Below are 23,914 nucleotides of genomic sequence, written 5' to 3'. Positions count from 1 at the left end.
ACATATGTGCTAATTGTTTCGATTCTAGGGGTGGTGCTCATCTCTGTTTCAAAGCTGAAGAGCCAGCGCTGTCCGAAGACGTCTCCGTGGTCATGTGGCCGGCATGACTAAACGCCAAAGGCGCACAGAATGCTGTTACCTTCCACCAAAGGTGGTCCCTATTTTCTACATGCATTTTTATGTGCTTTCGAACTGCTAGGTTGGCAGAAACTGGGACAGGAGCTCACCCCATTACGCGGCACTAGGATTTGAACCATTGAACTGCCGACCTTTTGATCGACAAGCTCAGCATCTTAACCACTGAGCCACTGCATCCCTTGAAAATTACTTCATAGGTAAGATTCCCTTGCACATATGTGCTAATTGTTTCGATTCTAGGGGTGGTGCTCATCTCTGTTTCAAAGCTGAAGAGCCAGCGCTGTCCGAAGACGTCTCCGTGGTCATGTGGCCGGCATGACTAAACGCCAAAGGCGCACAGAATGCTGTTACCTTCCACCAAAGGTGGTCCCTATTTTCTACATGCATTTTTATGTGCTTTCGAACTGCTAGGTTGGCAGAAACTGGGACAGGAGCTCACCCCATTACGCGGCACTAGGGATTTGAACCATTGAACTGCCGACCTTTTGATCGACAAGCTCAGCATCTTAACCACTGAGCCACTGCATCCCTTGAAAATTACTTCATAGGTAAGATTCCCCCTGCACATATGTGCTATCATTCTCGACTCTAGGGGGCAGTGCTCATCTCAGTTTCAAAGCTGAAGAGCCAGTACTGTCCGAAGACATCTCCATGGTCATGTGGCCGGCATGACTAAATGCCAAAGGCGCACAGAATGCTGTTACCTTCCCACCAAAGGTGGTCCCTATTTTTCTACATGTATTTTTTATGTGTTTTCAAACTGCTGAATTGGCAGAAACTGGGACAGGAGCTCACCCCATTACGCGGCACTAGGGATTTGAACCATTGAACTGCCGACCTTTTGATCGACAAGCTCAGCATCTTAACCACTGAGCCACTGCATCCCTTGAAAATTACTTCATAGGTAAGATTCCCTTGCACATATGTGCTAATTGTTTCGATTCTAGGGGTGGTGCTCATCTCTGTTTCAAAGCTAAAGAGCCAGCGCTGTCCGAAGACGTCTCCGTGGTCATGTGGCCGGCATGACTAAACGCCAAAGAGTTTCAACCCATCTTTTTCAAATGTTCATAAAACAGAATATCAAAACAACATCTATTCTTTTGTTATAGCTTGAGTGTATGTGGCTTCTTGAATAAGATTAAAGGTAACTAAACTTCTCAGGGTCACTTAGGTGGTGTAGAAATGATAGTATGATAGATAGCCGGATATACAGATGTTTTATGAACAGCACTGGAAAGTGGATGGTATTTGTGGGCTTTGCGAAAATTGAAGAGTGAAAAAAAGATAGAAATAAATATAAAGAAAGCACTGTAGTATACAGGCAGTGCTCGACTTACAATTCATTTAGTGATCATTCAGTTACAACGGCACTGAAAAAAGTGACTTATGGCTGTTTTTCACACTTACAACTGTTGCAGCATCCCCATGATCACGTGATCAAACTTCAGATGCTTGGCAGTTGGCTCATATTTATGATGGTCCCAGGGTCATGCAATCATCTTTTGAAGCCTTCTGACAACCAAAGTCAATGGGGAAGCCAGATTCACTTAACAACCTTATTACCAACTTAACAACTACAGTGATTCACTTAGCAACTGTGGCATGAAAGATCATAAAATGGGGCAAAATTCACAGCAACTGTCTCACTTAGCAACAGAAAGTATAAAGTTAAGTATTCCTTCAAATTGGTTGCCTGAGGTTTACAAAATTGTCTTTCACACTCTAAGGAAATGAGGTCACATGACTACGTCTGTAATGGTGTGGGTGAAAGGTTGAGCGACATGAAAGGCAAAGACCACAATTGTTTTAAGAAAGAAGCTTTAGCAGGGAGGGGGGGATGGGAGGGTGTTTTAAGTTTTGGCAAACAGCCAGGCCAACTGTATTGGACAAGGTCACACAACTGGCCTTAACATTTTAGCTGCTGTCTTTTCCTCACACTTGGGTTTAATGATATTAGGTTTATGATTGATACCAGATGCTCTGCTCTACAGGTTACTGGATACAGGTTAAAGGTTGGGCTTAAATTGCTGCAAATGTACCTTATTATTTATAAAAGTAAATAAAAATATGTGCACACACACACGTATAACTAATAGTTAACAAAGAATAATTTGAATTGTTTCCCTAAAAATTAAATACTTTATTAGTATATTAAAAACTTTATATTAATCAAATCAGATATAAATTTTAAGCACCATATTTTGCAAAATGCCTTTTTATGCTGGCAGCATCTTTCCCCAGAGTAGATCTCATTAGTTCTCATAAATTAAGTTACTCAAGTTAAGCCTGCTTGACAAGCTATGCCTGCTTCCTAGAAAGAGAGTTCTAATAAAAATACAGCTCTGAAAGAAATGACATCCAATAGGTTTTGTTTTCTATCAATAAATATGAAGGGGCAAATGTACTAGGACAAAAGAAGAATCTAGCCATTCTTTTTCCCATTCAAGTCAAGTTCCAGCTCACACTCATAGTTCTCACTGTGAACAATAATAATTATGCAGCCAAAATACCAAGTGAAATTAAACCACCACCACAACAAAAACAACCATAATGAAAACTGGACTGCTTCTTACAGAGTAGTTTGCAAATTTACAAATACTCTCAACTTTAAATCCAAAGATTTACATACCCAAATGAACTTTAATTGAAACAATTCTGCATTCATTTCAGTGGACAAAGCAAAATTTTATATGTATATATTCATACTTCCCTTGTAATTTTCAAAGGAGATGCATGCAAGTAACACCCATGTTGCATATTTTAAGGGCCTAATTTAAACTAGTAATCTAACGTTATGCTCTCTGGTCAACTACTGTACATGTATTTCTTTCACTAAATATTCAAAGGATAAGACTCCTCTTATTTCAGCATTCCTGAGGTTCAGCTTGTCTTATGCTGTTTAATACCTTGGTAACAAGCTTTCAAACTTTGGCATTAACTGTGCCAGTCAGTTCAATATTTCTAGAGGAATGTAAAAATATTTTTTCTAGAATATTCTTTTAAAATGTACAGGTATTCAAGGGATTAATTAAACCGGAATACAGCACTTTTTATATAGAGATTGAACTTTAAGCCAACTTGTCCTCTCTTTCATTTATATTAAATAATAATCATTCATTTCATTGTTTATGTTGTGGTAGAAAATGCAAATTACTTCATACAGTCCTACAAATCCAGACTGTCAAAATTGAAGTCTGCTACACTGATTGAAATCTGTTTGAGGTAATAATTGGATTCCCTAAGCAGGGAACGAACAAAACAGTTAAGTTTGTTAGAACTAATTGCAAATATCAGTCATATAATCCATTTCCTTCCTAGAGGGGAAGATGCTTTCTCAGACCAAACAGCAACAGTGCAACTGTGAATGCAGAAAGGTTTCCATTTTCAATAACTATGCTGATACTGGAATCTTAGATAACTGAGGAAGAAAATTCACTTTTATAAACAAAGTGCTGCTATTTCTAGAATCAACATTCAAGTGTAATATTTGTTCAAAATTATTTATTGCATATTATCAAATTGTATAATTGAAAAAATGAGTCATGGTTTAGAAATACTTATATGATAAAATTAACCTTCTCTGCCAAGAGACACTGTGCAGGGTATTTTCACTATTGGTGTGCATACAGGCTTAGATTTGTGCTGGGTTCTTAGTGCTTAGAGCACTGACCTTCAGAGGCACCCTGGTCCCTTGGAAGCTAAAGGAGGACTCATTTTCATGCTTGCAGTTGTATTGTCAATTTCTGTGAGACAATGTTGTTGAAGTAACTCACTCACTCATTCATTCATTCATTTTATTTTGTCAAATACATATTAAATAATAATCATTCATTTCATTGTTTATGTTGTGGTAGAAAATGCAAATTACTTCATACAGTCCTACAAATCCAGACTGTCAAAATTGAAGTCTGCTACACTGATTGAAATCTGTTTGAGGTAATAATTGGATTTCCTAAACACAGGCAAACATATTTCCATAATTTATATGTCTTCTGCATTTTCTATAAATTTAAAACATTAATTGCTATCATTTAAGAATTTCTTGGCTGACATGGAGGGAGGGAGGAAGGAAGGTTTTTGATAATACTTGCTAACTTCACATAAGGAAACTCAATTGGGAAGGTGGCAGAGAGTTGGAAATTTCCCCACTGCTTTTTTGTCCACCTTTGGTCATTCTGTTTCTCTGTTCTGGTAAGGAAATATTTCTCAGGTAAGGAAATATTTCTCAGGTAAGGAAATATTTCTCAGGTAAGGAAATATTTCTCATTTTTATCCCATTTCTGTTTGGAAATCATTATGAGGGAGACACAGGAGGAAAGATTTGAATTAACAAATCTACAAATGACAGAAAATTTGTAGGTACAAATATTTGTGCTGAAAAAATGAGTCATGGTTTAGAAATACTTATATGATAAAATTAACCTACCAGTCCATAACCTACCAGTCAAGAATGTCCCAGAGAGCTTGGATGGACAGGCAGTGTGGCTATACAAAACAGGAGGATTGAAGTCAGATTGCAACCGGGATAGACAGAAAGAGATCTATTAAGAATAGAAGTGCCAATTCCCATTTCTAGTCTAAATTCTGGTTCCTGCAGTTCTGGATGCTAGATTACTGAAACTTTCCACTTTAAGATGTTAATGCTTAATATAAGATCCATGTTCTATAAGATTCTACTTCTCAGCATCATAATCAAGGAAGAATGGTGGAAAATCTGTCCTATATGGCTGAGGGTTAGTTGAGTGATATTGTGGGTAATCAGCCTTACTGAGTTTCAAATATTTCAGCAACCATTTCTCTTCTTGGGAAAGAGATGGAGGGCAATGATATTAGGTTTATGATTGATACCAGATGCTCTGCTCTACAGGTTACTGGATACAGGTTAAAGGTTGGGCTTAAATTGCTGCAAATGTACCTTATTATTTATAAAAGTAAATAAAAATATGTGCACACACGTATAACTAATAGTTAACAAAGAATAATTTGAATTGTTTCCCTAAAAATTAAATACTTTATTAGTATATTAAAAACTTTATATTAATCAAATCAGATATAAATTTTAAGCACCATATTTTGCAAAATGCCTTTTTATGCTGGCAGCATCTTTCCCCAGAGTAGATCTCATTAGTTCTCATAAATTAAGTTACTCAAGTTAAGCCTGCTTGACAAGCTATGCCTGCTTCCTAGAAAGAGAGTTCTAATAAAAATACAGCTCTGAAAGAAATGACATCCAATAGGTTTTGTTTTCTATCAATAAATATGAAGGGGCAAATGTACTAGGACAAAAGAAGAATCTAGCCATTCTTTTTCCCATTCAAGTCAAGTTCCAGCTCACACTCATAGTTCTCACTGTGAACAATAATAATTATGCAGCCAAAATACCAAGTGAAATTAAACCACCACCACAACAAAAACAACCATAATGAAAACTGGACTGCTTCTTACAGAGTAGTTTGCAAATTTACAAATACTCTCAACTTTAAATCCAAAGATTTACATACCCAAATGAACTTTAATTGAAACAATTCTGCATTCATTTCAGTGGACAAAGCAAAATTTTATATGTATATATTCATACTTCCCTTGTAATTTTCAAAGGAGATGCATGCAAGTAACACCCATGTTGCATATTTTAAGGGCCTAATTTAAACTAGTAATCTAACGTTATGCTCTCTGGTCAACTACTGTACATGTATTTCTTTCACTAAATATTCAAAGGATAAGACTCCTCTTATTTCAGCATTCCTGAGGTTCAGCTTGTCTTATGCTGTTTAATACCTTGGTAACAAGCTTTCAAACTTTGGCATTAACTGTGCCAGTCAGTTCAATATTTCTAGAGGAATGTAAAAATATTTTTTCTAGAATATTCTTTTAAAATGTACAGGTATTCAAGGGATTAATTAAACCGGAATACAGCACTTTTTATATAGAGATTGAACTTTAAGCCAACTTGTCCTCTCTTTCATTTATATTAAATAATAATCATTCATTTCATTGTTTATGTTGTGGTAGAAAATGCAAATTACTTCATAGGTAAAGATTCCCCTTGCACATATGTGCTAATTGTTTCCGATTCTAGGGGGTGGTGCTCATCTCTGTTTCAAAGCTGAAGAGCCAGCGCTGTCCGAAGACGTCTCCGTGGTCATGTGGCCGGCATGACTAAACGCCAAAGGCGCACAGAATGCTGTTACCTTCCCACCAAAGGTGGTCCCTATTTTTCTACATGCATTTTTTATGTGCTTTCGAACTGCTAGGTTGGCAGAAACTGGGACAGGAGCTCACCCCATTACGCGGCACTAGGGATTTGAACCATTGAACTGCCGACCTTTTGATCGACAAGCTCAGCATCTTAACCACTGAGCCACTGCATCCCTTGAAAATTACTTCATACAGTCCTACAAATCCAGACTGTCAAAATTGAAGTCTGCTACACTGATTGAAATCTGTTTGAGGTAATAATTGGATTTCCTAAACACAGGCAAACATATTTCCATAATTTATATGTCTTCTGCATTTTCTATAAATTTAAAACATTAATTGCTATCATTTAAGAATTTCTTGGCTGACATGGAGGGAGGGAGGGAGGGAGGGAGGGAGGGAGGGAGGGAAGGAAGGAAGGAAGGAAGGAAGGAAGGAAGGAAGGAAGGAAGGAAGGAAGGAAGGTTTTTGATAATACTTGCTAACTTCACATAAGGAAACTCAATTGGGAAGGTGGCAGAGAGTTGGAAATTTCCCCACTGCTTTTTTGTCCACCTTTGGTCATTCTGTTTCTCTGTTCTGGTAAGGAAATATTTCTCAGGTAAGGAAATATTTCTCATTTTTATCCCATTTCTGTTTGGAAATCATTATGAGGGAGTCTCAGGAGGAAAGATTTGAATTAACAAATCTACAAATGTCAGAAAATTTGTACGTACAAATATTTGTGCTGAAAAAAACGTAGTTTCAGTATATAAAGCTATGTAAATAAAACTACACAACTCTACTCCCTATTAGAAACATGAGGAAAAGAAAAATATTTATTGTATAGGAAGGGCTAGATAGCTGTGGTTGCCTAAGATAAAAACATCTCACCGAACACTTAAAAAAAGTCAGTGTTTGGTTTCAGAGGTTTTTCTTCATAAAAGGATGCCTCTGAATAGTAATTTGTGGCAACAAGTGGCATCTAAATTATCTATTACCTTCTGCTAGAAGACTTCTTGCATGCAACTGACACTCTTAACTATACACTATGAATACAGAAAAATATATTATTTCCAGCCATTTAAAAATATTCAATTACTCCTTAAAAGAAGGAGTATGGAATATGGAACTGCTGGAAAATCTCAGCAGTGGCTCATTAGTACAGCACAAAAATCAGAAAAGTTTGATCCTGCATGCAAAATATAAGTTTCTGAGCAAGAAGAAAAACAAGGTGAGCGAAAACTAGTTCATGCATAGCTTCAAAAGGGTGTAAAATATCTCAGATTACATGCCTAAAGGACAAGGAAGAATTTAGATGTAATACAAGATCAGTATATAAATCCAGAATTCCATGATTATTTAATTATTTCTAATGAATCTGAGCGGCATTTTAGATTCAAAATAGTCTAAATACATAGACAATTTCAAAAGGAATTCAATGATGTTTTTGTTTCTAAGTAGTAGGGCAAAAATTACAACTGATGACACAGAAAGGCAAATAGCAACCCCCTCCCAGGTAGTTTATTTTGTTTTTTCATAGATGATTACATAGCATCTTTTTTGTTTGATGCATTTTCTCAACCCCTCATTTCTTCCTTTTTATACATGTTAAAGTGTGTGCTGACAGAATAGCATTCTTTTTAATAGTACACTAGATAACTTATACAAATGCCACCAAGATAGGGAATTATCCTGAATTTACAAGATACTCTCCGAATCATCAATTCAAAATCTATTTTTAAAATAAAAATCTAAATATTATAGATATGTAGCTACTTGCAGACATTTTTGATTTTTAATTCAAAAGATGGGAGATGAAGCTGAAGGAGACTGTGGAAAGAATTGGAACCATGGACAGGAATGCTCCTACGAGAGGAGAGCTAAAGTTTAATTTTTTGCACAAGTCTACTAAAGAAGTTAAGAAATGAAATAAATAATCCAAACATAGATAAACATGCCTATGTAATCCAATTTTCAGTTTACTTGTACTGTATTTTATCTCAAAAGCTTATTTCCCAATTTATGTCAGTAATTTAAGTGCATAAATATTATTTATTTATTTATTTATTTTATTTATTTGATTTTTATTTATTTGATTTTTATACCGCCCTTCTCCCGAAGGACTCAGGGCGGTGTACAGGCAAAAATAAAAAACAGGCAATACAATATACAATTTAAAATGCAAATTAAAAAACTTATTTATAATTGGCCTAAAAAGTTTAAAATGTATAATAAACTAAAACCCCATTTAAAATTATTAATAAAAAATTTAAAATCGATAAAATTTAAGCCAGCCCCGCGCGAATGAAAAGATGTGTCTTCAGTTCGCGACGGAAGGTCCGAAGGTTAGGTATTTGGCGTAAACCCGGAGGAAGCTCGTTCCAGAGTGTGGGAGCCCCCACAGAGAAGGACCTTCCCCTGGGGGCCGCCAGCCGACATTGCTTGGTGGACGGCACCCTGAGAAGTCCCTCTCTGTGAGAGTGTACGGGTCGGTGGGAGGCATGCGGTAACAGCAGGCGATCCCGTAAGTACCCAGGCCCTAAGCCATGGAGCGCTTTAAAGGTCGTAACCAAAACCTTAAAGTGCACTCGAAAGGCCACAGGCAGCCAGTGCAGTCTGCGCAGGAGCGGTGTTACGTGGGAGCTAGGTGTAGCTCCCTCTATCACCCGCGCAGCTGCATTCTGGACTAACTGAAGCCTCCGAGTGCACCTCAAGGGGAGCCCCATGTAGAGAGCATTACAATAATCCAAGCGAGAGGTAACGAACGCATGAGTGACTGTGCACAAGGCATCCCAATCAAGGAAGGGGCGCAACTGCCGAACCAGGTGAACCTGGTGGAAGGCCCTCCTGGAGACGGCCGTCAAATGATCTTCAAACGACAGCCGTTCATCCAGGAGGACACCTAAGTTGCGCACCCTATCCTTTGGGGCCAGTAACTCGCCTCCAACAGTCAGCTGCGGCAAAGGGTCATCCCGCACCTCCTGATGAAGGAGGGAGCGGGTCACCCGAAACAGGGCGGCCGGGCGGTTATCTGCCGACACAATGAGGGTGGAGGCGTAAGAACACCTCACCTCCCTCATTGCCACTAGGTAGGTCCTAGAATAGGACCTAACTAGTGTCCGATCAGCTTCGGAACAACTGGACCTCCAGGTGCTCTCTAGGCATCTTCTCCAGCGTTTCATCTCCCTCAGCCCCTCGGAGAACCAAGGGGCTGGACGAGATCTGCGCCGGGTCAGAGGCCGCAAAGGTGCGACACGGTCCAAGGCCCCAGACTAGTTCCTCAGTCGTGCCGTGGGCCAGATCCTCAGGGAATGGCCCAAGCTCCGTCAGGAACCTCTCGGGGTCCATCAGGCGCCTGGGACAGAACCAATGTATAGGTTCCGTCTCCCTGCGATGGTGAGTGGCGGTTCGGAAGTCTAGGCGAAGGAGAAAATGATCGGACCATGACATTGGTTCTGTTACTAAATCATCTAATTCCAGATCATTTAACCACTGTCCAGAGATATAAATCAGATCCAGCGTGCCTCGCCCCATGTGCGTAGGGCCATCATTTACATTTAAATATACTCTATAAAATTGGTTTCCTTCTTCTAATCTGATATTCTTTACTAAAATCCATCAAAAAGTATTATCTACTTCTCTCAGTGTATATACTAAGGTTTCATCAATTAATGTAAAATCTAAATATAAGCATTTTAAGAGCCATGGTGGTGCAGTGATGGCACAGTGGTTAGTATGCAGTATTGCAGGTTAACTCTGCCCACACCTAGGAGTTCGATCTTGACTGGCTCAAGGTTGACTCAGCCTCCCATTCAGATTTTTGGGGGCAATATGCTGACCATCCAAAGAATATTTCAGGCCATTTTATTTTTCCTTTTATTTATTTACAGATATCAGTCTAACTTTAGAATTATACTTTTAATTAGTTTTAATACTTATAAGACTGAGGTTTTTTTAAAAAATTAAAAATTCTTGTCAGTGCAGTTATTCATGTTTGACAGATCACTGACAGTTTATGCAGTCTGAAATGGGGGACAGTGGTATCTCAAGATTTTATATTTCTGTAAGTTTAGCAACACAAATGGTATACACATAGAATTCTATAGGTATGATTCACTAACAAGAAACTCTGGACCAAGCACAAATAAAGCAGCTACAATCTTGCTGAGTTGACACTGTTATGTCTAATATGAGAAAAAAATAGACAGTAATCCTGTAATTCTTCATTCCAATGCATACAAGAATATGGAAGAGACCCACAGAAAGTCAGAAACTGCTACACTAGATTTCTATTGGATTACTGCAGCTGTGCATGCAGTTATGCAGCCAGATTCTAATTTTATATATTGTGCATGCGCAAATCTTTTGAAGGAAATGATTACAACATGCATGAATGCACACCAAACGTGTCTTCAAATTATTAAAATAACCCATGTTTTTTGTTCAAAAAACATTACAGAAGAGTTCAAAAGTCATCTCACATGAGAAAAGTCTTAAACCTTAGTCATTACAAGAGAAAAAGTGTCTTAAAATGGGATAAAATCCAATCTTCATATTAAGAAAGTTTAAGATGACAGATATCTAATGAACTTTTGTTAGAAGAAAAAAGGAATAGTTCCAAAAAGGAACAAGACTTAATCGATAATAATGATAAGAATCTTGAAGTATATGATCTCTCTCATAAAGAATCCATTCTCCTAAATCAGAGGCCATTAAATTAGAATATGATTTAAATGCATTAAGGAAGATAGTAAAGAGGATAAAAAGTAGAAAGAATTACTGTAATAAATTTCATAAACATAGTTAACAACTATAGGAAATTGGGCCACATATAGATGTTCTGAACAAATAAATGAAAAATCAGATATATTTAAAGAAAATGTACATTGGAAAAGTAGAAAAGGTTTATGCTACTATTAGCAGGTGAAAAAAACACTTATTAAATTGCATGGTTATTCAAACCAGGCATATTGGGATCAGCAAGCAAACAATACAGAAAAAATTCCATGCCTTTTAATACTTCATGGCTGCCAAATCCACTTTCAATAAGGACTATAAGTACATATAGCAGGAATAAGAGCCCTAACAATGTTAATGGTACCTCCTTTCATAAAACAGGGTCAAATTCTTTCTAACTATAGAGTCAGTTGGGCATTTGATCCCACCCTTTAATCTCTTAGAAATTGAAAGTGTGCCACTATCAGAGTTGTTATATGACAGAAATATCTGGACACAAAATATAAAAAATAGTTTTAGGAAACTAATAAATTGAACAAATTTCTTTACCAACTCTATTACTTTTATAAGAGCGCTTATGGCTTTGATGTACAGGAACAGTCTTTAGGCTCCTTGATCCTCTATTACTCAAATACAATATTATATATGTAGCCAGAATCAAACCACAACCACTTATCCTAAAGAAACTCAATCACAGCTAAAATGTATAAACCATCAGGCTGGTCAACATGAATGCTTCAAGTGTTCGGTGACCAAACTTTCCCCTGTTCTTCGGAAGGCCTCAATTTCCTCAGCAGGAAAGCTGAGCTTTCTGAGGTGCTACAACCACTGCCTATACAAAAAAGACCAAAATGTTTTATATAAACATATCCATGCTCAATTACAACCCTCTCTAAAGGCACATGATCAACAGACAGAATAAAAGATCAACCAGGAAAGAAAGGAGTCAGTGGCTATCAAATTTGGAAGAAAAACTATGCAATTCAGTTAAAGTGGGTGTCCTTTTTAGATGGATAATACATACTGTTGCAAGAAAACTACAGACATGTTCATGAAGCCAATACAAGTCAAACTTTTTTTATTATTATTATTTGCATTTATATCCCGCCCTTCTCCGAAGACTCAGGGCGGCTTACACTATGTCAAGCAATAGTCTTCATCCATTTGTATATTATATACAAAGTCAACTTATTGCCCCCAACAATCTGGGTCCTCATTTTACCTACCTTATAAAGGATGGAAGGCTGAGTCAACCTTGAGCCTAGTGGGGCTTGAACCTGCAGTAATTGCAAGCAGCTGCTGTTAATAACAGACTGTCTTACCAGTCTGAGTCACAGAGGCCCTATTAAACTTAACTCAAAGGAGACTTTATGTCTACATAGGTATTTTTCTGAATGTTTTAGAGTACTTAGAAATTCTTGAATACAAGAAAGTAAACACTTTAAGTTACAGGTAGCATTTAAAGCAAATTTACAAGAAAATCATGTTAGACCTCATAGCCTGTAACTATCCCTAAATAGGGAAGGCATTACATCAACATTCAGAAACAGACTATTTCTTGTCATAATAATATATAGCTAATATCTTACATCTCTCAGAAATACATGTAAATGTTGCTAAGATGTTTTGAGCATGGGTAGAGATATAATACTAAACAACGGCTAGCTCTTTATGGTAGGGAGAGTACAGGTACAAAAAAACCAACCAAACAAGTTATTTGTTACAAATTGAAACCAAGGTTGGACTTTCCCAGTTTTCAAAAAGCTTAAACTATTGTTTCAGGAAAAACTATTATATTTAATAAAGTTACGATCAAGTTAAAGTGAATAATTACTGAATTACTGGGTCTGTTACATTGGAGTATAAAATGGTGCAGGTGTCTCAAAGAGGTGCTGTAAGGTCTCTTTCAGTTTTCCACTGCTGCTTCCTAGTCTTCATTTAAGTAAGGAAAACAAGCACTCCTCTTGCTCAGAATGCAAGGTTAATAATTTCTGCATTTAGGTAAAGCAAATGGCCAAATGAGTAAGGACATCAATTACTTCATCAAAAAAGCTAAGAAGATGACAAAATAACTGCTTTTTGCAAAATAAGGTGAGCTTATTTCTTACTAATAAAATGGTAATTTGGGACAATAAGTTGCCTTCACTGAATAGGTTCCAACTACAAAAAACCTGAGAACTTACCTCTATTGTAATTGTAATTTATTCAGGTATATTATTTACGAACTGCTATAGCAATAGCACTTGGACTTATATACCGCTTCACATACTTTCCAGCCCTCTCTAAGAGATTTAGTGTCAGCCTATTGCGTCCAACAGTCTGGGTCCTCATGTTACCAACCTCGGAAGGATGGAATATATTTATAAATTTTTAATGTGACATTAAGTAATTTATATTATATTATATTATATTATATTATATTATATTATATTATATTATATTATATTATATTATATTATATTATTTTTTAAAATTATAATTTTAAATCAACACTAAATGTTCTGCATAAAGGCTTGGACAATATTTGTTTTACATTTCTCTATTTTCATCAGAAATTAATCTCTTTTAAAGATAATTCAAGAAACATTTAATTCATTTAATTTTAAATGAATTAATGTATTTAAATTAATAAACTATTTAAGCTCAAACTCAAGTGACCTATATTTTACTTTATAAAAGTTGTTACAGTATTCCCTTTTCATACGCAAACCTATTATCTTTTAAAATATAATTTTAGTAGACACTTAGAAAAGCATAATTCACATTGCAATCCTGAATAAACATGTTTTAAAGTTCCATTATTGTAACTGCCATTAATTTCAAAGGAGTGAGTTTGATATAAATGAATATAAAGCTGCAATATTCCACATAGCAATCTGAGAGTAAGCCCCTCTGAAATAAGGATACACAGCTTTGAGAAGATTAGACATTGTACGTATGTATGTTTCAAAACGTCATCAAAAAAGCACAACAAAGAATGTTCTTTCTGCGCCAACTCAGAAAGCTCAAACTGCCCAAGGAGCTGCTGATACAGTTCTACAGAGGAATTATTGAGTCTGTCATCTGCACCTTTATAACTGTCTGGTTTGGTTCTGCAACCCAACAAGAAAAACACAGACTTCAGAGGATAATTAGAACTGCAGAAAAAAACAATTGCTACCAACCTGCCTTCCATTGAGGACCTGTATACTGCATGAGTCAAAAAGAGGGCTGTGAAAATATTTACAGACCCCTCACATCCTGGACATAAGTTGTTTCAACTCCTACCCTCAAAACGACACTACCGAGCACTTCACACCAGAACAACTAGACACAATAAGAGTTTCTTCCCGAATGCCATCACTCTGCTAAACAAATAATTTATTTATTTTATTTATTTATTTTGTCACAACAGTATATATAAGCATAAGCATGAAAGTAACTATATAATATATAAGCATATATATATAAGCATAAGTAATAACGTTTGTGCTCTTATGCACGCCCCTTACAGACCTCTTAGGAATGGGGTGAGGTCAATAGTAGAGAGTTTTTGGTTAAAGCTTTGGGGATTTTGAGAAGAGACCACAGAGACCATTAACAACACTGTTACAGAAGTCATATTTTCTGCAATCAAGATTGAAGCGGTTAACATTAAGTTTAAATCTATTGTTTGCTCTTGTATTGTTGTGATTGAAGCTGAAGTAGTCTTTAACAGGAAGGACATTGCAATAGATGATTCTATGAGTTAAACACAGGTCCTGTCGAAGGCAGCGGAGTTCTAAGTTTTCTAAACCCAAGATTTCAAGTCTGGTGGCATAAGGTATTTTGTTGTATTCAGAGGAGTGGAGAACACTTGTAAAATATTTCTGGACACGTTCAATTGTATTGATGTCTGAAATGTGGTATGGGTTCCAGACAGGTGAGCTGTATTTAAGAATTGGTCTAGCAAATGTTTTATATGCTCTGGTTAGTAGTGTAGTGTTTCTGGAGAAGAAGCTACGTAAGATTACGTTTACAACTCTTAAAGCCTTTTTTGCAATGTAGTTGCAGTGGGCTTTGGCACTTAGATCATTGGATATGAAAACTCCAAGATCTTTGACAGGGCGGGTCATCTGTAAGGTAATGTCCATCGAGTTTGTTTAGATTCTTTTTTCCAATGTGTAAGACAGACCATTTGCTGGTTGAGATTTGGAGTTGCCAGGTTTTCGACCATTCTGGCACATTCTGACACAAAGTCAAGGTCTTTTGAAGGGTAACTGTATTGTTGGTAGTGTTAAATAGTTTGACATCATCAGCGAAAAGAACACAATTACTTTTAATATGGTCACAGAGATCATTAATGTATAATATGTATAATATAATTATTCCCTCAACACTATCAAACTATTTACTAAATCTGCACTACTATTAATCTTCTCATCGTTCCCATCATCCATCTCCTTCCACTTATGTATGACTGTAACTTTGCTGCTTGTATCCTTATGATTTATATCGATATTGTTTCCTGATTGCTTATTTGTACCCTATGACTATCATTAAGTGCTGTACCTTAGCATTCTTGATGAATGTATCTTTTCTTTTATGTACACTGAGAGCATATCCACCAAGACAAATTCCTTGTGTGTCCAATGACACTTGGCCAATTAAAAAAAAATCTATTATATTCTATTCTATTCCCTTTAAGGGCCCAAAATTGCATACCTATAGTTACAATCCTAAATAAACTTTACTTCACTAAACAATAGGGAGCTTATGTTAGCATAAAGTAATAAGAACAACTAATGAAGAAATTTTTAAAAATGGAACTTTGATGTTATACATACTGATAGCAGCAAGAACACTCTAAGCACAAAAAATGAAGGATACTTTGGTCCCCTGTGGACAAATAGCTGCAAAAGTTGATGGAGTTAACAGAGATAACTAAATTGACTGCTTTGATTAAAGAAAAGAACACAATTTTATTTCTACTTGGAAACCACTTTTAGACTTTGTTCTTGAGGTGGAAAAAATGAAACTTTGATTTGGGGCTTTGTTGATTAGATAAGTTTGTTGTTTTAAAAATGGCTATTATATAATAGTAAAAAGCTGAGGTTATATGTTATTACCTTACTCTACTGTGCTAAAAAGAGTCGGAATTCAATGCTTTTCTCTTTTTTTTCCTTTTATCCTACACTTTTTCCTCTTCCCTTTTCCTCCCCCTTTCGCCCCATTTTTCATTTCTTTGTATTTCTGTATTTTATATTTTGATATAATAATGAAAATTTGAGAAAAAGTGAAGAAAAATTAATGTAAAAATCTTATATCCTTCACTATGAGAATTTTGATGACATCACTTCCCTTGGTTTCCTGGTTGACTAACTGTACTCTGGACTCGTTGCTCCTGTGAGTGCCCCTGGTGGATCCGGAGGAAATTACAAGGATACTGTGCTTGCCTGAGGATTTTGATTCTTTTTTTCAAATGGCAAAGGTCAGAGACCAACTGCTGGAGAGATGGAGAGAATTCTGGAAAAGTTATCCAATATGGACAAGAAACTGGATGATTTGCAAAGAGGCCAAACGGAAATAAGAGAAGAAATTGTGACTATCCAAAAGGATTTAAAGGATACTCAACAAGTCTCAGCAGAAAACAAGCAGAAAGTGGAAGGTCTGGAGGGTGAAATGCGGGCAGTGCAGAAAGAGAGGAGACGACAGGCAATGCTGTGCTTGGACTACAGATGGATAAAATGTCTTATTTCCTTAGGTTTCAAAATTTGGAAGAAGTGGACCAAGAAGACTTGAGAGATGTTGTGACTAAATTGTTGGGAGAATTTCTTGGGAGAGGTGTTGATTTCATGAATTGGGATGTGGATCGAGTTTATAGAGTTAATTGCAATATACCTGCATATGCAGTTCCCAGAGAGGTTCATGTCAAATTTGTGAGAAGAGGCGAGAGATGAAATTCTTAGAAAACATAGGAGTGGGGCACTGATTTACAGGGGCAGGAGATAGCCATTCTGAGGCAGATTCCCAGACAGTGCGTGAAAAGAAAAGAAATATTACTTTTTGTCAAGCAAATTGTACCAGAAGAGAGTGGGCTTCAGATGGCTGATGCCAGAGGGATTGATGATTTTCCGGGAGGGCATTACGAAAAAAATTAGTACAATTGCGGAGGCTACGGCCTACGTGGAGGAACACAAAGCCCTCCTGGAATCAGATGACCCAGGAATTGAAGAAGGGGAGGTTATAGACCATGGGGCGGAGGCGGCTGCCGCTGTTGCGGCCCTGGAGTTGGGTCAGGCTGAACCCAGAGTTCTGAGATCCAAAACTAGGAAGTGATAAAGATATTTGGGATTGTGTTGGTTTTCCTTATTCTCTTTTGTACGATATTCTGTTTATTCTTGACTCTTCTTTATTACGTATTTAAAATTTGCAAACTTTGCTACTTCGTGTCACCTGCTTGCCTTATGGCTGTTGTATGTGTTAAAAAATTTGAGTAAAATTCTTATTTTAGATAAGAAAAATGAAAATTTACCATACCTGATATGTATTTGTATAAACCTTTTTTGACTAATAAAAACTTTTTGAACATTGAAGATTGAAGCGGTTAACATTAAGTTTAAATCTATTGTTTGCTCTTGTATTGTTGTGATTGAAGCTGAAGTAGTCTTTAACAGGAAGGACATTGCAATAGATGATTCTATGAGTTAAACACAGGTCCTGTCGAAGGCAGCGGAGTTCTAAGTTTTCTAAACCCAAGATTTCAAGTCTGGTGGCATAAGGTATTTTGTTGTATTCAGAGGAGTGGAGAACACTTGTAAAATATTTCTGGACACGTTCAATTGTATTGATGTCTGAAATGTGGTATGGGTTCCAGACAGGTGAGCTGTATTCAAGAATTGGTCTAGCAAATGTTTTATAAGCTCTGGTAAGTAGTGTAGTGTTTCTGGAGAAGAAGCTACGTAAGATTAGGTTTACAACTCTTAAAGCCTTTTTTGCGATGTAGTTGCAGTGGGCTTTGGCACTTAGATTATTGGATATGAAAACTCCAAGATCTTTGACAGGGTGGGTCATCTGTAAGGTAATGTCCATCGAGTTTGTTTAGATTCTTTTTTCCAATGTGTAAGACAGACCATTTGCTGGTTGAGATTTGGAGTTGCCAGGTTTTCGACCATTCTGACACATTCTGACACAAAGTCAAGGTCTTTTTGAAGGGTAACTGTATTGTTGGTAGTGTTAAATAGTTTGACATCATCAGCGAAAAGAACACAATTACTTTTAATATGGTCACAGAGATCATTAATGTATAATATGTATAATATAATTATTCCCTCAACACTATCAAACTATTTACTAAATCTGCACTACTATTAATCTTCTCATCGTTCCCATCATCCATCTCCTTCCACTTATGTATGACTGTAACTTTGCTGCTTGTATCCTTATGATTTATATCGATATTGTTTCCTGATTGCTTATTTGTACCCTATGACTATCATTAAGTGCTGTACCTTAGCATTCTTGATGAATGTATCTTTTCTTTTATGTACACTGAGAGCATATCCACCAAGACAAATTCCTTGTGTGTCCAATGACACTTGGCCAATTAAAAAAAAATCTATTATATTCTATTCTATTCCCTTTAAGGGCCCAAAATTGCATACCTATAGTTACAATCCTAAATAAACTTTACTTCACTAAACAATAGGGAGCTTATGTTAGCATAAAGTAATAAGAACAACTAATGAAGAAATTTTTAAAAATGGAACTTTGATGTTATACATACTGATAGCAGCAAGAACACTCTAAGCACAAAAAATGAAGGATACTTTGGTCCCCTGTGGACAAATAGCTGCAAAAGTTGATGGAGTTAACAGAGATAACTAAATTGACTGCTTTGATTAAAGAAAAGAACACAATTTTATTTCTACTTGGAAACCACTTTTAGACTTTGTTCTTGAGGTGGAAAAAATGAAACTTTGATTTGGGGCTTTGTTGATTAGATAAGTTTGTTGTTTTAAAAATGGCTATTATATAATAGTAAAAAGCTGAGGTTGTATATTATTACCTTATTCTATGTGCCAAAAAGAGTTGGAAGTCAATGCTTTTCTTTTCCTTTTCTCCTACACTTTTTCCTCTTCCCCTTTTCCTCCCCCTTTCGCCCCATTTTTCATTTCTTTGTATTTCTGTATTTTATATTTTGATATAATAATGAAAATTTGAGAAAAAGTGAAGAAAAATTAATGTAAAAATCTTATATCCTTTTAATCTTAACACAAGCTATTGCAGAATTTTTAAAGAAGGAACACAAATAAAGAACAGGTTCAAAATGTATGTGTTCACAAACATGTCTTCAAATGCTATTAAAATACAGATTATGTAGATTCTACTAAGAGTTATAAAAAGTATTTTTATATATACTGAAGAGAAGTTAGCATACTTAAGTGCAACAAAATTTGACCTCAAGTTTTAAGATTCCCTGTTCTGAATATAACTGTAAGAATTTCAACAGTGCACTCTTTTATAGCTCCTTATTTGTTGTTATGTTTAACCAATGTAACATGTAATTTTACTCATTGTATTAAATTAAAAATATAATTGGACACTTAAATTCAAAAGCACAGACAAAAGTTCACTGCCAAGTGGGGCATTTTTAGGGAAAGATTGAAAATAGCTTTTGGGAGGATAAACAGCAGTAGCACATACCAGTTCCTTCTTGCCACAAGACTCACTATTAAGGCATCCAAGGAGAACAGAAGTGATTACTCATAATGCCAGATCAGAGTTATTAAAAAAATCTATTATATTCTATTCTTTAAGGGCCCAAAATTGCATACCTATAGTTACAATCCTAAATAAACTTTACTTCACTAAACAATAGGGAGCTTATGTTAGCATAAAGTAATAAGAACAACTAATGAAGAAATTTTTAAAAATGGAACTTTGATGTTATACATACTGATAGCAGCAAGAACACTCTAAGCACAAAAAATGAAGGATACTTTGGTCCCCTGTGGACAAATAGCTGCAAAAGTTGATGGAGTTAACAGAGATAACTAAATTGACTGCTTTGATTAAAGAAAAGAACACAATTTTATTTCTACTTGGAAACCACTTTTAGACTTTGTTCTTGAGGTGGAAAAAATGAAACTTTGATTTGGGGCTTTGTTGATTAGATAAGTTTGTTGTTTTAAAAATGGCTATTATATAATAGTAAAAAGCTGAGGTTGTATATTATTACCTTATTCTATGTGCCAAAAAGAGTTGGAAGTCAATGCTTTTCTTTTCCTTTTCTCCTACACTTTTTCCTCTTCCCCTTTTCCTCCCCCTTTCGCCCCATTTTTCATTTCTTTGTATTTCTGTATTTTATATTTTGATATAATAATGAAAATTTGAGAAAAAGTGAAGAAAATTAATGTAAAAATCTTATATCCTTTTAATCTTAACACAAGCTATTGCAGAATTTTTAAAGAAGGAACACAAATAAAGAACAGGTTCAAAATGTATGTGTTCACAAACATGTCTTCAAATGCTATTAAAATACAGATTATGTAGATTCTACTAAGAGTTATAAAAAGTATTTTTATATATACTGAAGAGAAGTTAGCATACTTAAGTGCAACAAAATTTGACCTCAAGTTTTAAGATTCCCTGTTCTGAATATAACTGTAAGAATTTCAACAGTGCACTCTTTTAGAGCTCCTTATTTGTTGTTATGTTTAACCAATGTAACATGTAATTTTACTCATTGTATTAAATTAAAAATATAATTGGACACTTAAATTCAAAAGCACAGACAAAAGTTCACTGCCAAGTGGGGCATTTTTAGGGAAAGATTGAAAATAGCTTTTGGGAGGATAAACAGCAGTAGCACATACCAGTTCCTTCTTGCCACAAGACTCACTATTAAGGCATCCAAGGAGAACAGAAAGTGATTACTCATAATGCCAGATCAGAGTTATTAAAAAAAATAAATAAAGCCAAGATGCTTTGCCTTGGTAAAGGGCAGAGGGAGAAAAAGCAGACAAAGTATGTTCTATGAACAAGAACAAAAGGTGACAGAACCACCAGGGCTGAACTATTAAAGGTATTACGATCCACAGAGTCAGCACTCTGGTGACTTTTACCTGAGCTGAAAAGGTGCCTGCTGGCGATGGTGGAGATGGCGTTTCCTGCCGATGGCTGTCTTCTTCCTCTGGTGAATCATCCAGGAGGACTTTACTGCTCTTGTTGAGCTTCCACATTATGAGTGGAGGCGGGAGGGAGAGGAAGAGGGAGGAGGTAAAAAGTGGACCGGTCCTTCTTATTTATGCCTAAGAAAGTTTTGAAAAAGAACCAGGTGAAACGGCAATGACTTTGCTATTCAGCCACCAGCCTACAGAGATATTAAGCTTTCTGGAGAAACAGCTAAAGGAAACCAGGCAGGTCGATCCTAAGATGTGCGGGCAGATTTCCAGAAAAGCCACTATCGTTAGGGGAAGGCGAAAAAAAAAAGCGGAAAGGCACGAGGGGGAAAAAAAACCCCGTGAAACGCGTAACCCCACTGCGCGCACAGAGACCTAGCGCCTTCTCTGCTGAGTTTGTCGTACAGACCACGTTTCCCTCACCCTCCGAGCACAATCCCATTTGCTCTAAGGACTCTCCCGAGGGTCAAATATATATGGGTCCCGCTGACTCAGCCACGTCAAAAGGGGTGGGTGCAGTCTGTACGTGCTCAGAGACACCTTTGCCAGAGAAAAGGGGCGGGGGGGAGACGCCACCAAGTACGCGAAGCGGCAGAAGAGGGCAGCAAGCCCGACCTTTAAGGCTCCGTGTTGGGGGACAGGTACTCTTCCCAAGGCCCCACAGGCAACCTACCCCACTCCCGATCCCAATTTTCTCTGCAAAAGCGGAGACGGCGACGAGCCGTCACACTACAACCGCCAACCCGCCTCCAAAGACGCTCCACGCTGGGGGGAAAAGTCGCTACTGTTGCCGCCCGCGCGGAGACGAAACAGAGGGAGAAGGCCCTGGTAGGGATGTCGGGCTGCCTCCCAGTCCACCAACCTCAGGACCCTTCCCGCCCCCTCACCTGTGACCGTTCCGCCTCGTTGTCAGAGCCGCCACCGCAGCGTAGTAGAGCCTGCGAGCGGCCGCTGCCATGTTTGCGGCTGACTGGGCGATGGGAGGGAGCCGGAGCAAGGAAGAGCGCGAGCTGCAGCTGGGAGATTGGGGAAGGTGGGGGGGAAGCAGGGAGGGAGAGCGCGCGCAAGAGAACAGGGGCTTGTTACGTCGCCACAGCAACCTGGCAGCGCGCGCGGCACCAGCCTTAAAGGGGCGCGGGAGACAGAGGGAGGTGGGTGGTATCGTCGAGATTTCCCCAAAGACCCCGCTCTGGTCTGTGCCTTCCTCGTGCTCTCCGCATCGGTGGCGCAGAGGTGGTGTGTTGTGTGGAATTCCTCGAAAACTCGTGACATAACTTAAATGCCTGCGGGGGCAAAAGTGAATCCGTCGTCAAGCTCCCTCGGCCAATCTGCTCTCCGGTCCACCGACCTATTCAGACGAGAACTTTTCCCCTCATTCCTTAGTTGTGGCGTTGTGGGAATGAAATTTAGAAGCTCCTAATAGTCGAGCGCACAGAGAAAAGCCGCCTCCCGATCTCCCTCATACTTGGGGAGTATGAGAGAGAGATCCCCAAGTATGATCCCTCATACTTGGGGAGATCTTAAAGGGCCCCGCGCCTCCGTTTAAACCGGGAAGGCACACCTCAGTATTTCGGGGTGGATGTGCTTTGAAAAGAGAGCAGCCGCCTTGCCTTTCTTAAGGCGACACAAAAGTGTCGGGGGGGGGGTTACTTCAAGAGGCTGATGGAGGCAACTTAGCGTCCAATAAAACTCATGCCATAATTTGTACAATTGTGAAATGCCACAAGATTTCTGTGTGGCTTTCCCATGGACTGAGAGCTAGTTTGGTTAGTAGTTTAAGACACTAGGTTAGAAATTGGGAAACTAGGGTCCCAATCCTGCCTTAGGCTTAAAAGCTATTCAAGCAGCTTTGAGCTAGTCCAGGGGTCTGCAACCTTAAACACTCAAAGAGCCATTTAGACCCCTTTCCCACAGAAAAGGACTATATATTTTCAAAGATACGAAGATATAAAAGGACTATAAGGGGTGTGCATAAGAGCACAAAAGTGCCTACTGTTCCTGTCCTATTGTTCCCTTTCTTATATCAAATTAATTCAGTTATTGCATACTTTTGCTTATATATATATATTTGCTTACATATATGTTGTTGTTTTATGCCAGTGTTTCTTATACTGTTGTGACAAAATAAAATAAAATTTTAAAAAAAGAAAACACCCGGAACCACAAAACCCGTCCTGTGCCTGACTATTTCTTGAGCAGCCACAAAACTAGCATATGTAGTTGAATTAAATGATCTGTTTTCTTCTGAAACTTTTTTTTTCTTGGATTTATCCATGGTTGGCCTACTGGGGGTTGAAAAGCTCAATAAATTGTGCCAGTGGTGTTGCACATTGGCGGTTGTGATGCATATTTTGAGTGATGGAGCTGCAGCAGAGGGGTGAAAGAATCACATGCGGCTCCAGAGCCGCAGGTTGCTGACCCCCTGAGCTGGTTAGTTACTCAGCCCTAGGAAGAAAGAAGTTCATGGCAAACCACTTCCGAAAATGCTGTCAAGGAAACTGGACTGGTCTGGTCAGTTGCCAAGAGTCAAGACTGACTTGAAGATACATGCATACATTTACTTTAATATAGTTTATAAGAGGGTGAGGTACACAGAAATTAAATATGTGCATAGATGTAAGAGAAACTAAACATCTGGAGTTAGTCATTGATAGACATGGGTCATGTTTAGACCAAACAATGGTCATATGACCATATTCTTTAAAGTTATATTTCCA

The 23,914-nt window shown here is 37.6% G+C and overlaps 1 protein-coding gene across 1 annotated transcript in view; it reads right to left on the bottom strand.

Annotated features, from left to right (window-relative positions):
* The window catches only part of TDRP (testis development related protein), a 46,280-nt gene extending 23,896 nt beyond the window's left edge, over window positions 1-22,384 (bottom strand). The window contains exons 1-2 of the mRNA XM_058177620.1: window positions 22,085-22,384; window positions 21,141-21,326 (exon numbers count right to left, since the gene is read on the bottom strand). Coding sequence (XP_058033603.1) covers window positions 21,141-21,257 — 117 coding nt within the window. The 5' untranslated portion in view covers window positions 21,258-21,326; window positions 22,085-22,384. The remainder of the gene's footprint in view (window positions 1-21,140; window positions 21,327-22,084) is intronic.
* Window positions 22,385-23,914: the final 1,530 nt, after the last annotated feature.

Source organism: Ahaetulla prasina, chromosome 1, assembly GCF_028640845.1.
Source record: "Ahaetulla prasina isolate Xishuangbanna chromosome 1, ASM2864084v1, whole genome shotgun sequence".
Lineage (NCBI taxonomy): Eukaryota > Metazoa > Chordata > Lepidosauria > Squamata > Colubridae > Ahaetulla > Ahaetulla prasina.
The sequence above is the reverse complement of the archived record's forward strand: the minus strand, read 5'-3'. Positions and strand labels throughout refer to the sequence as shown.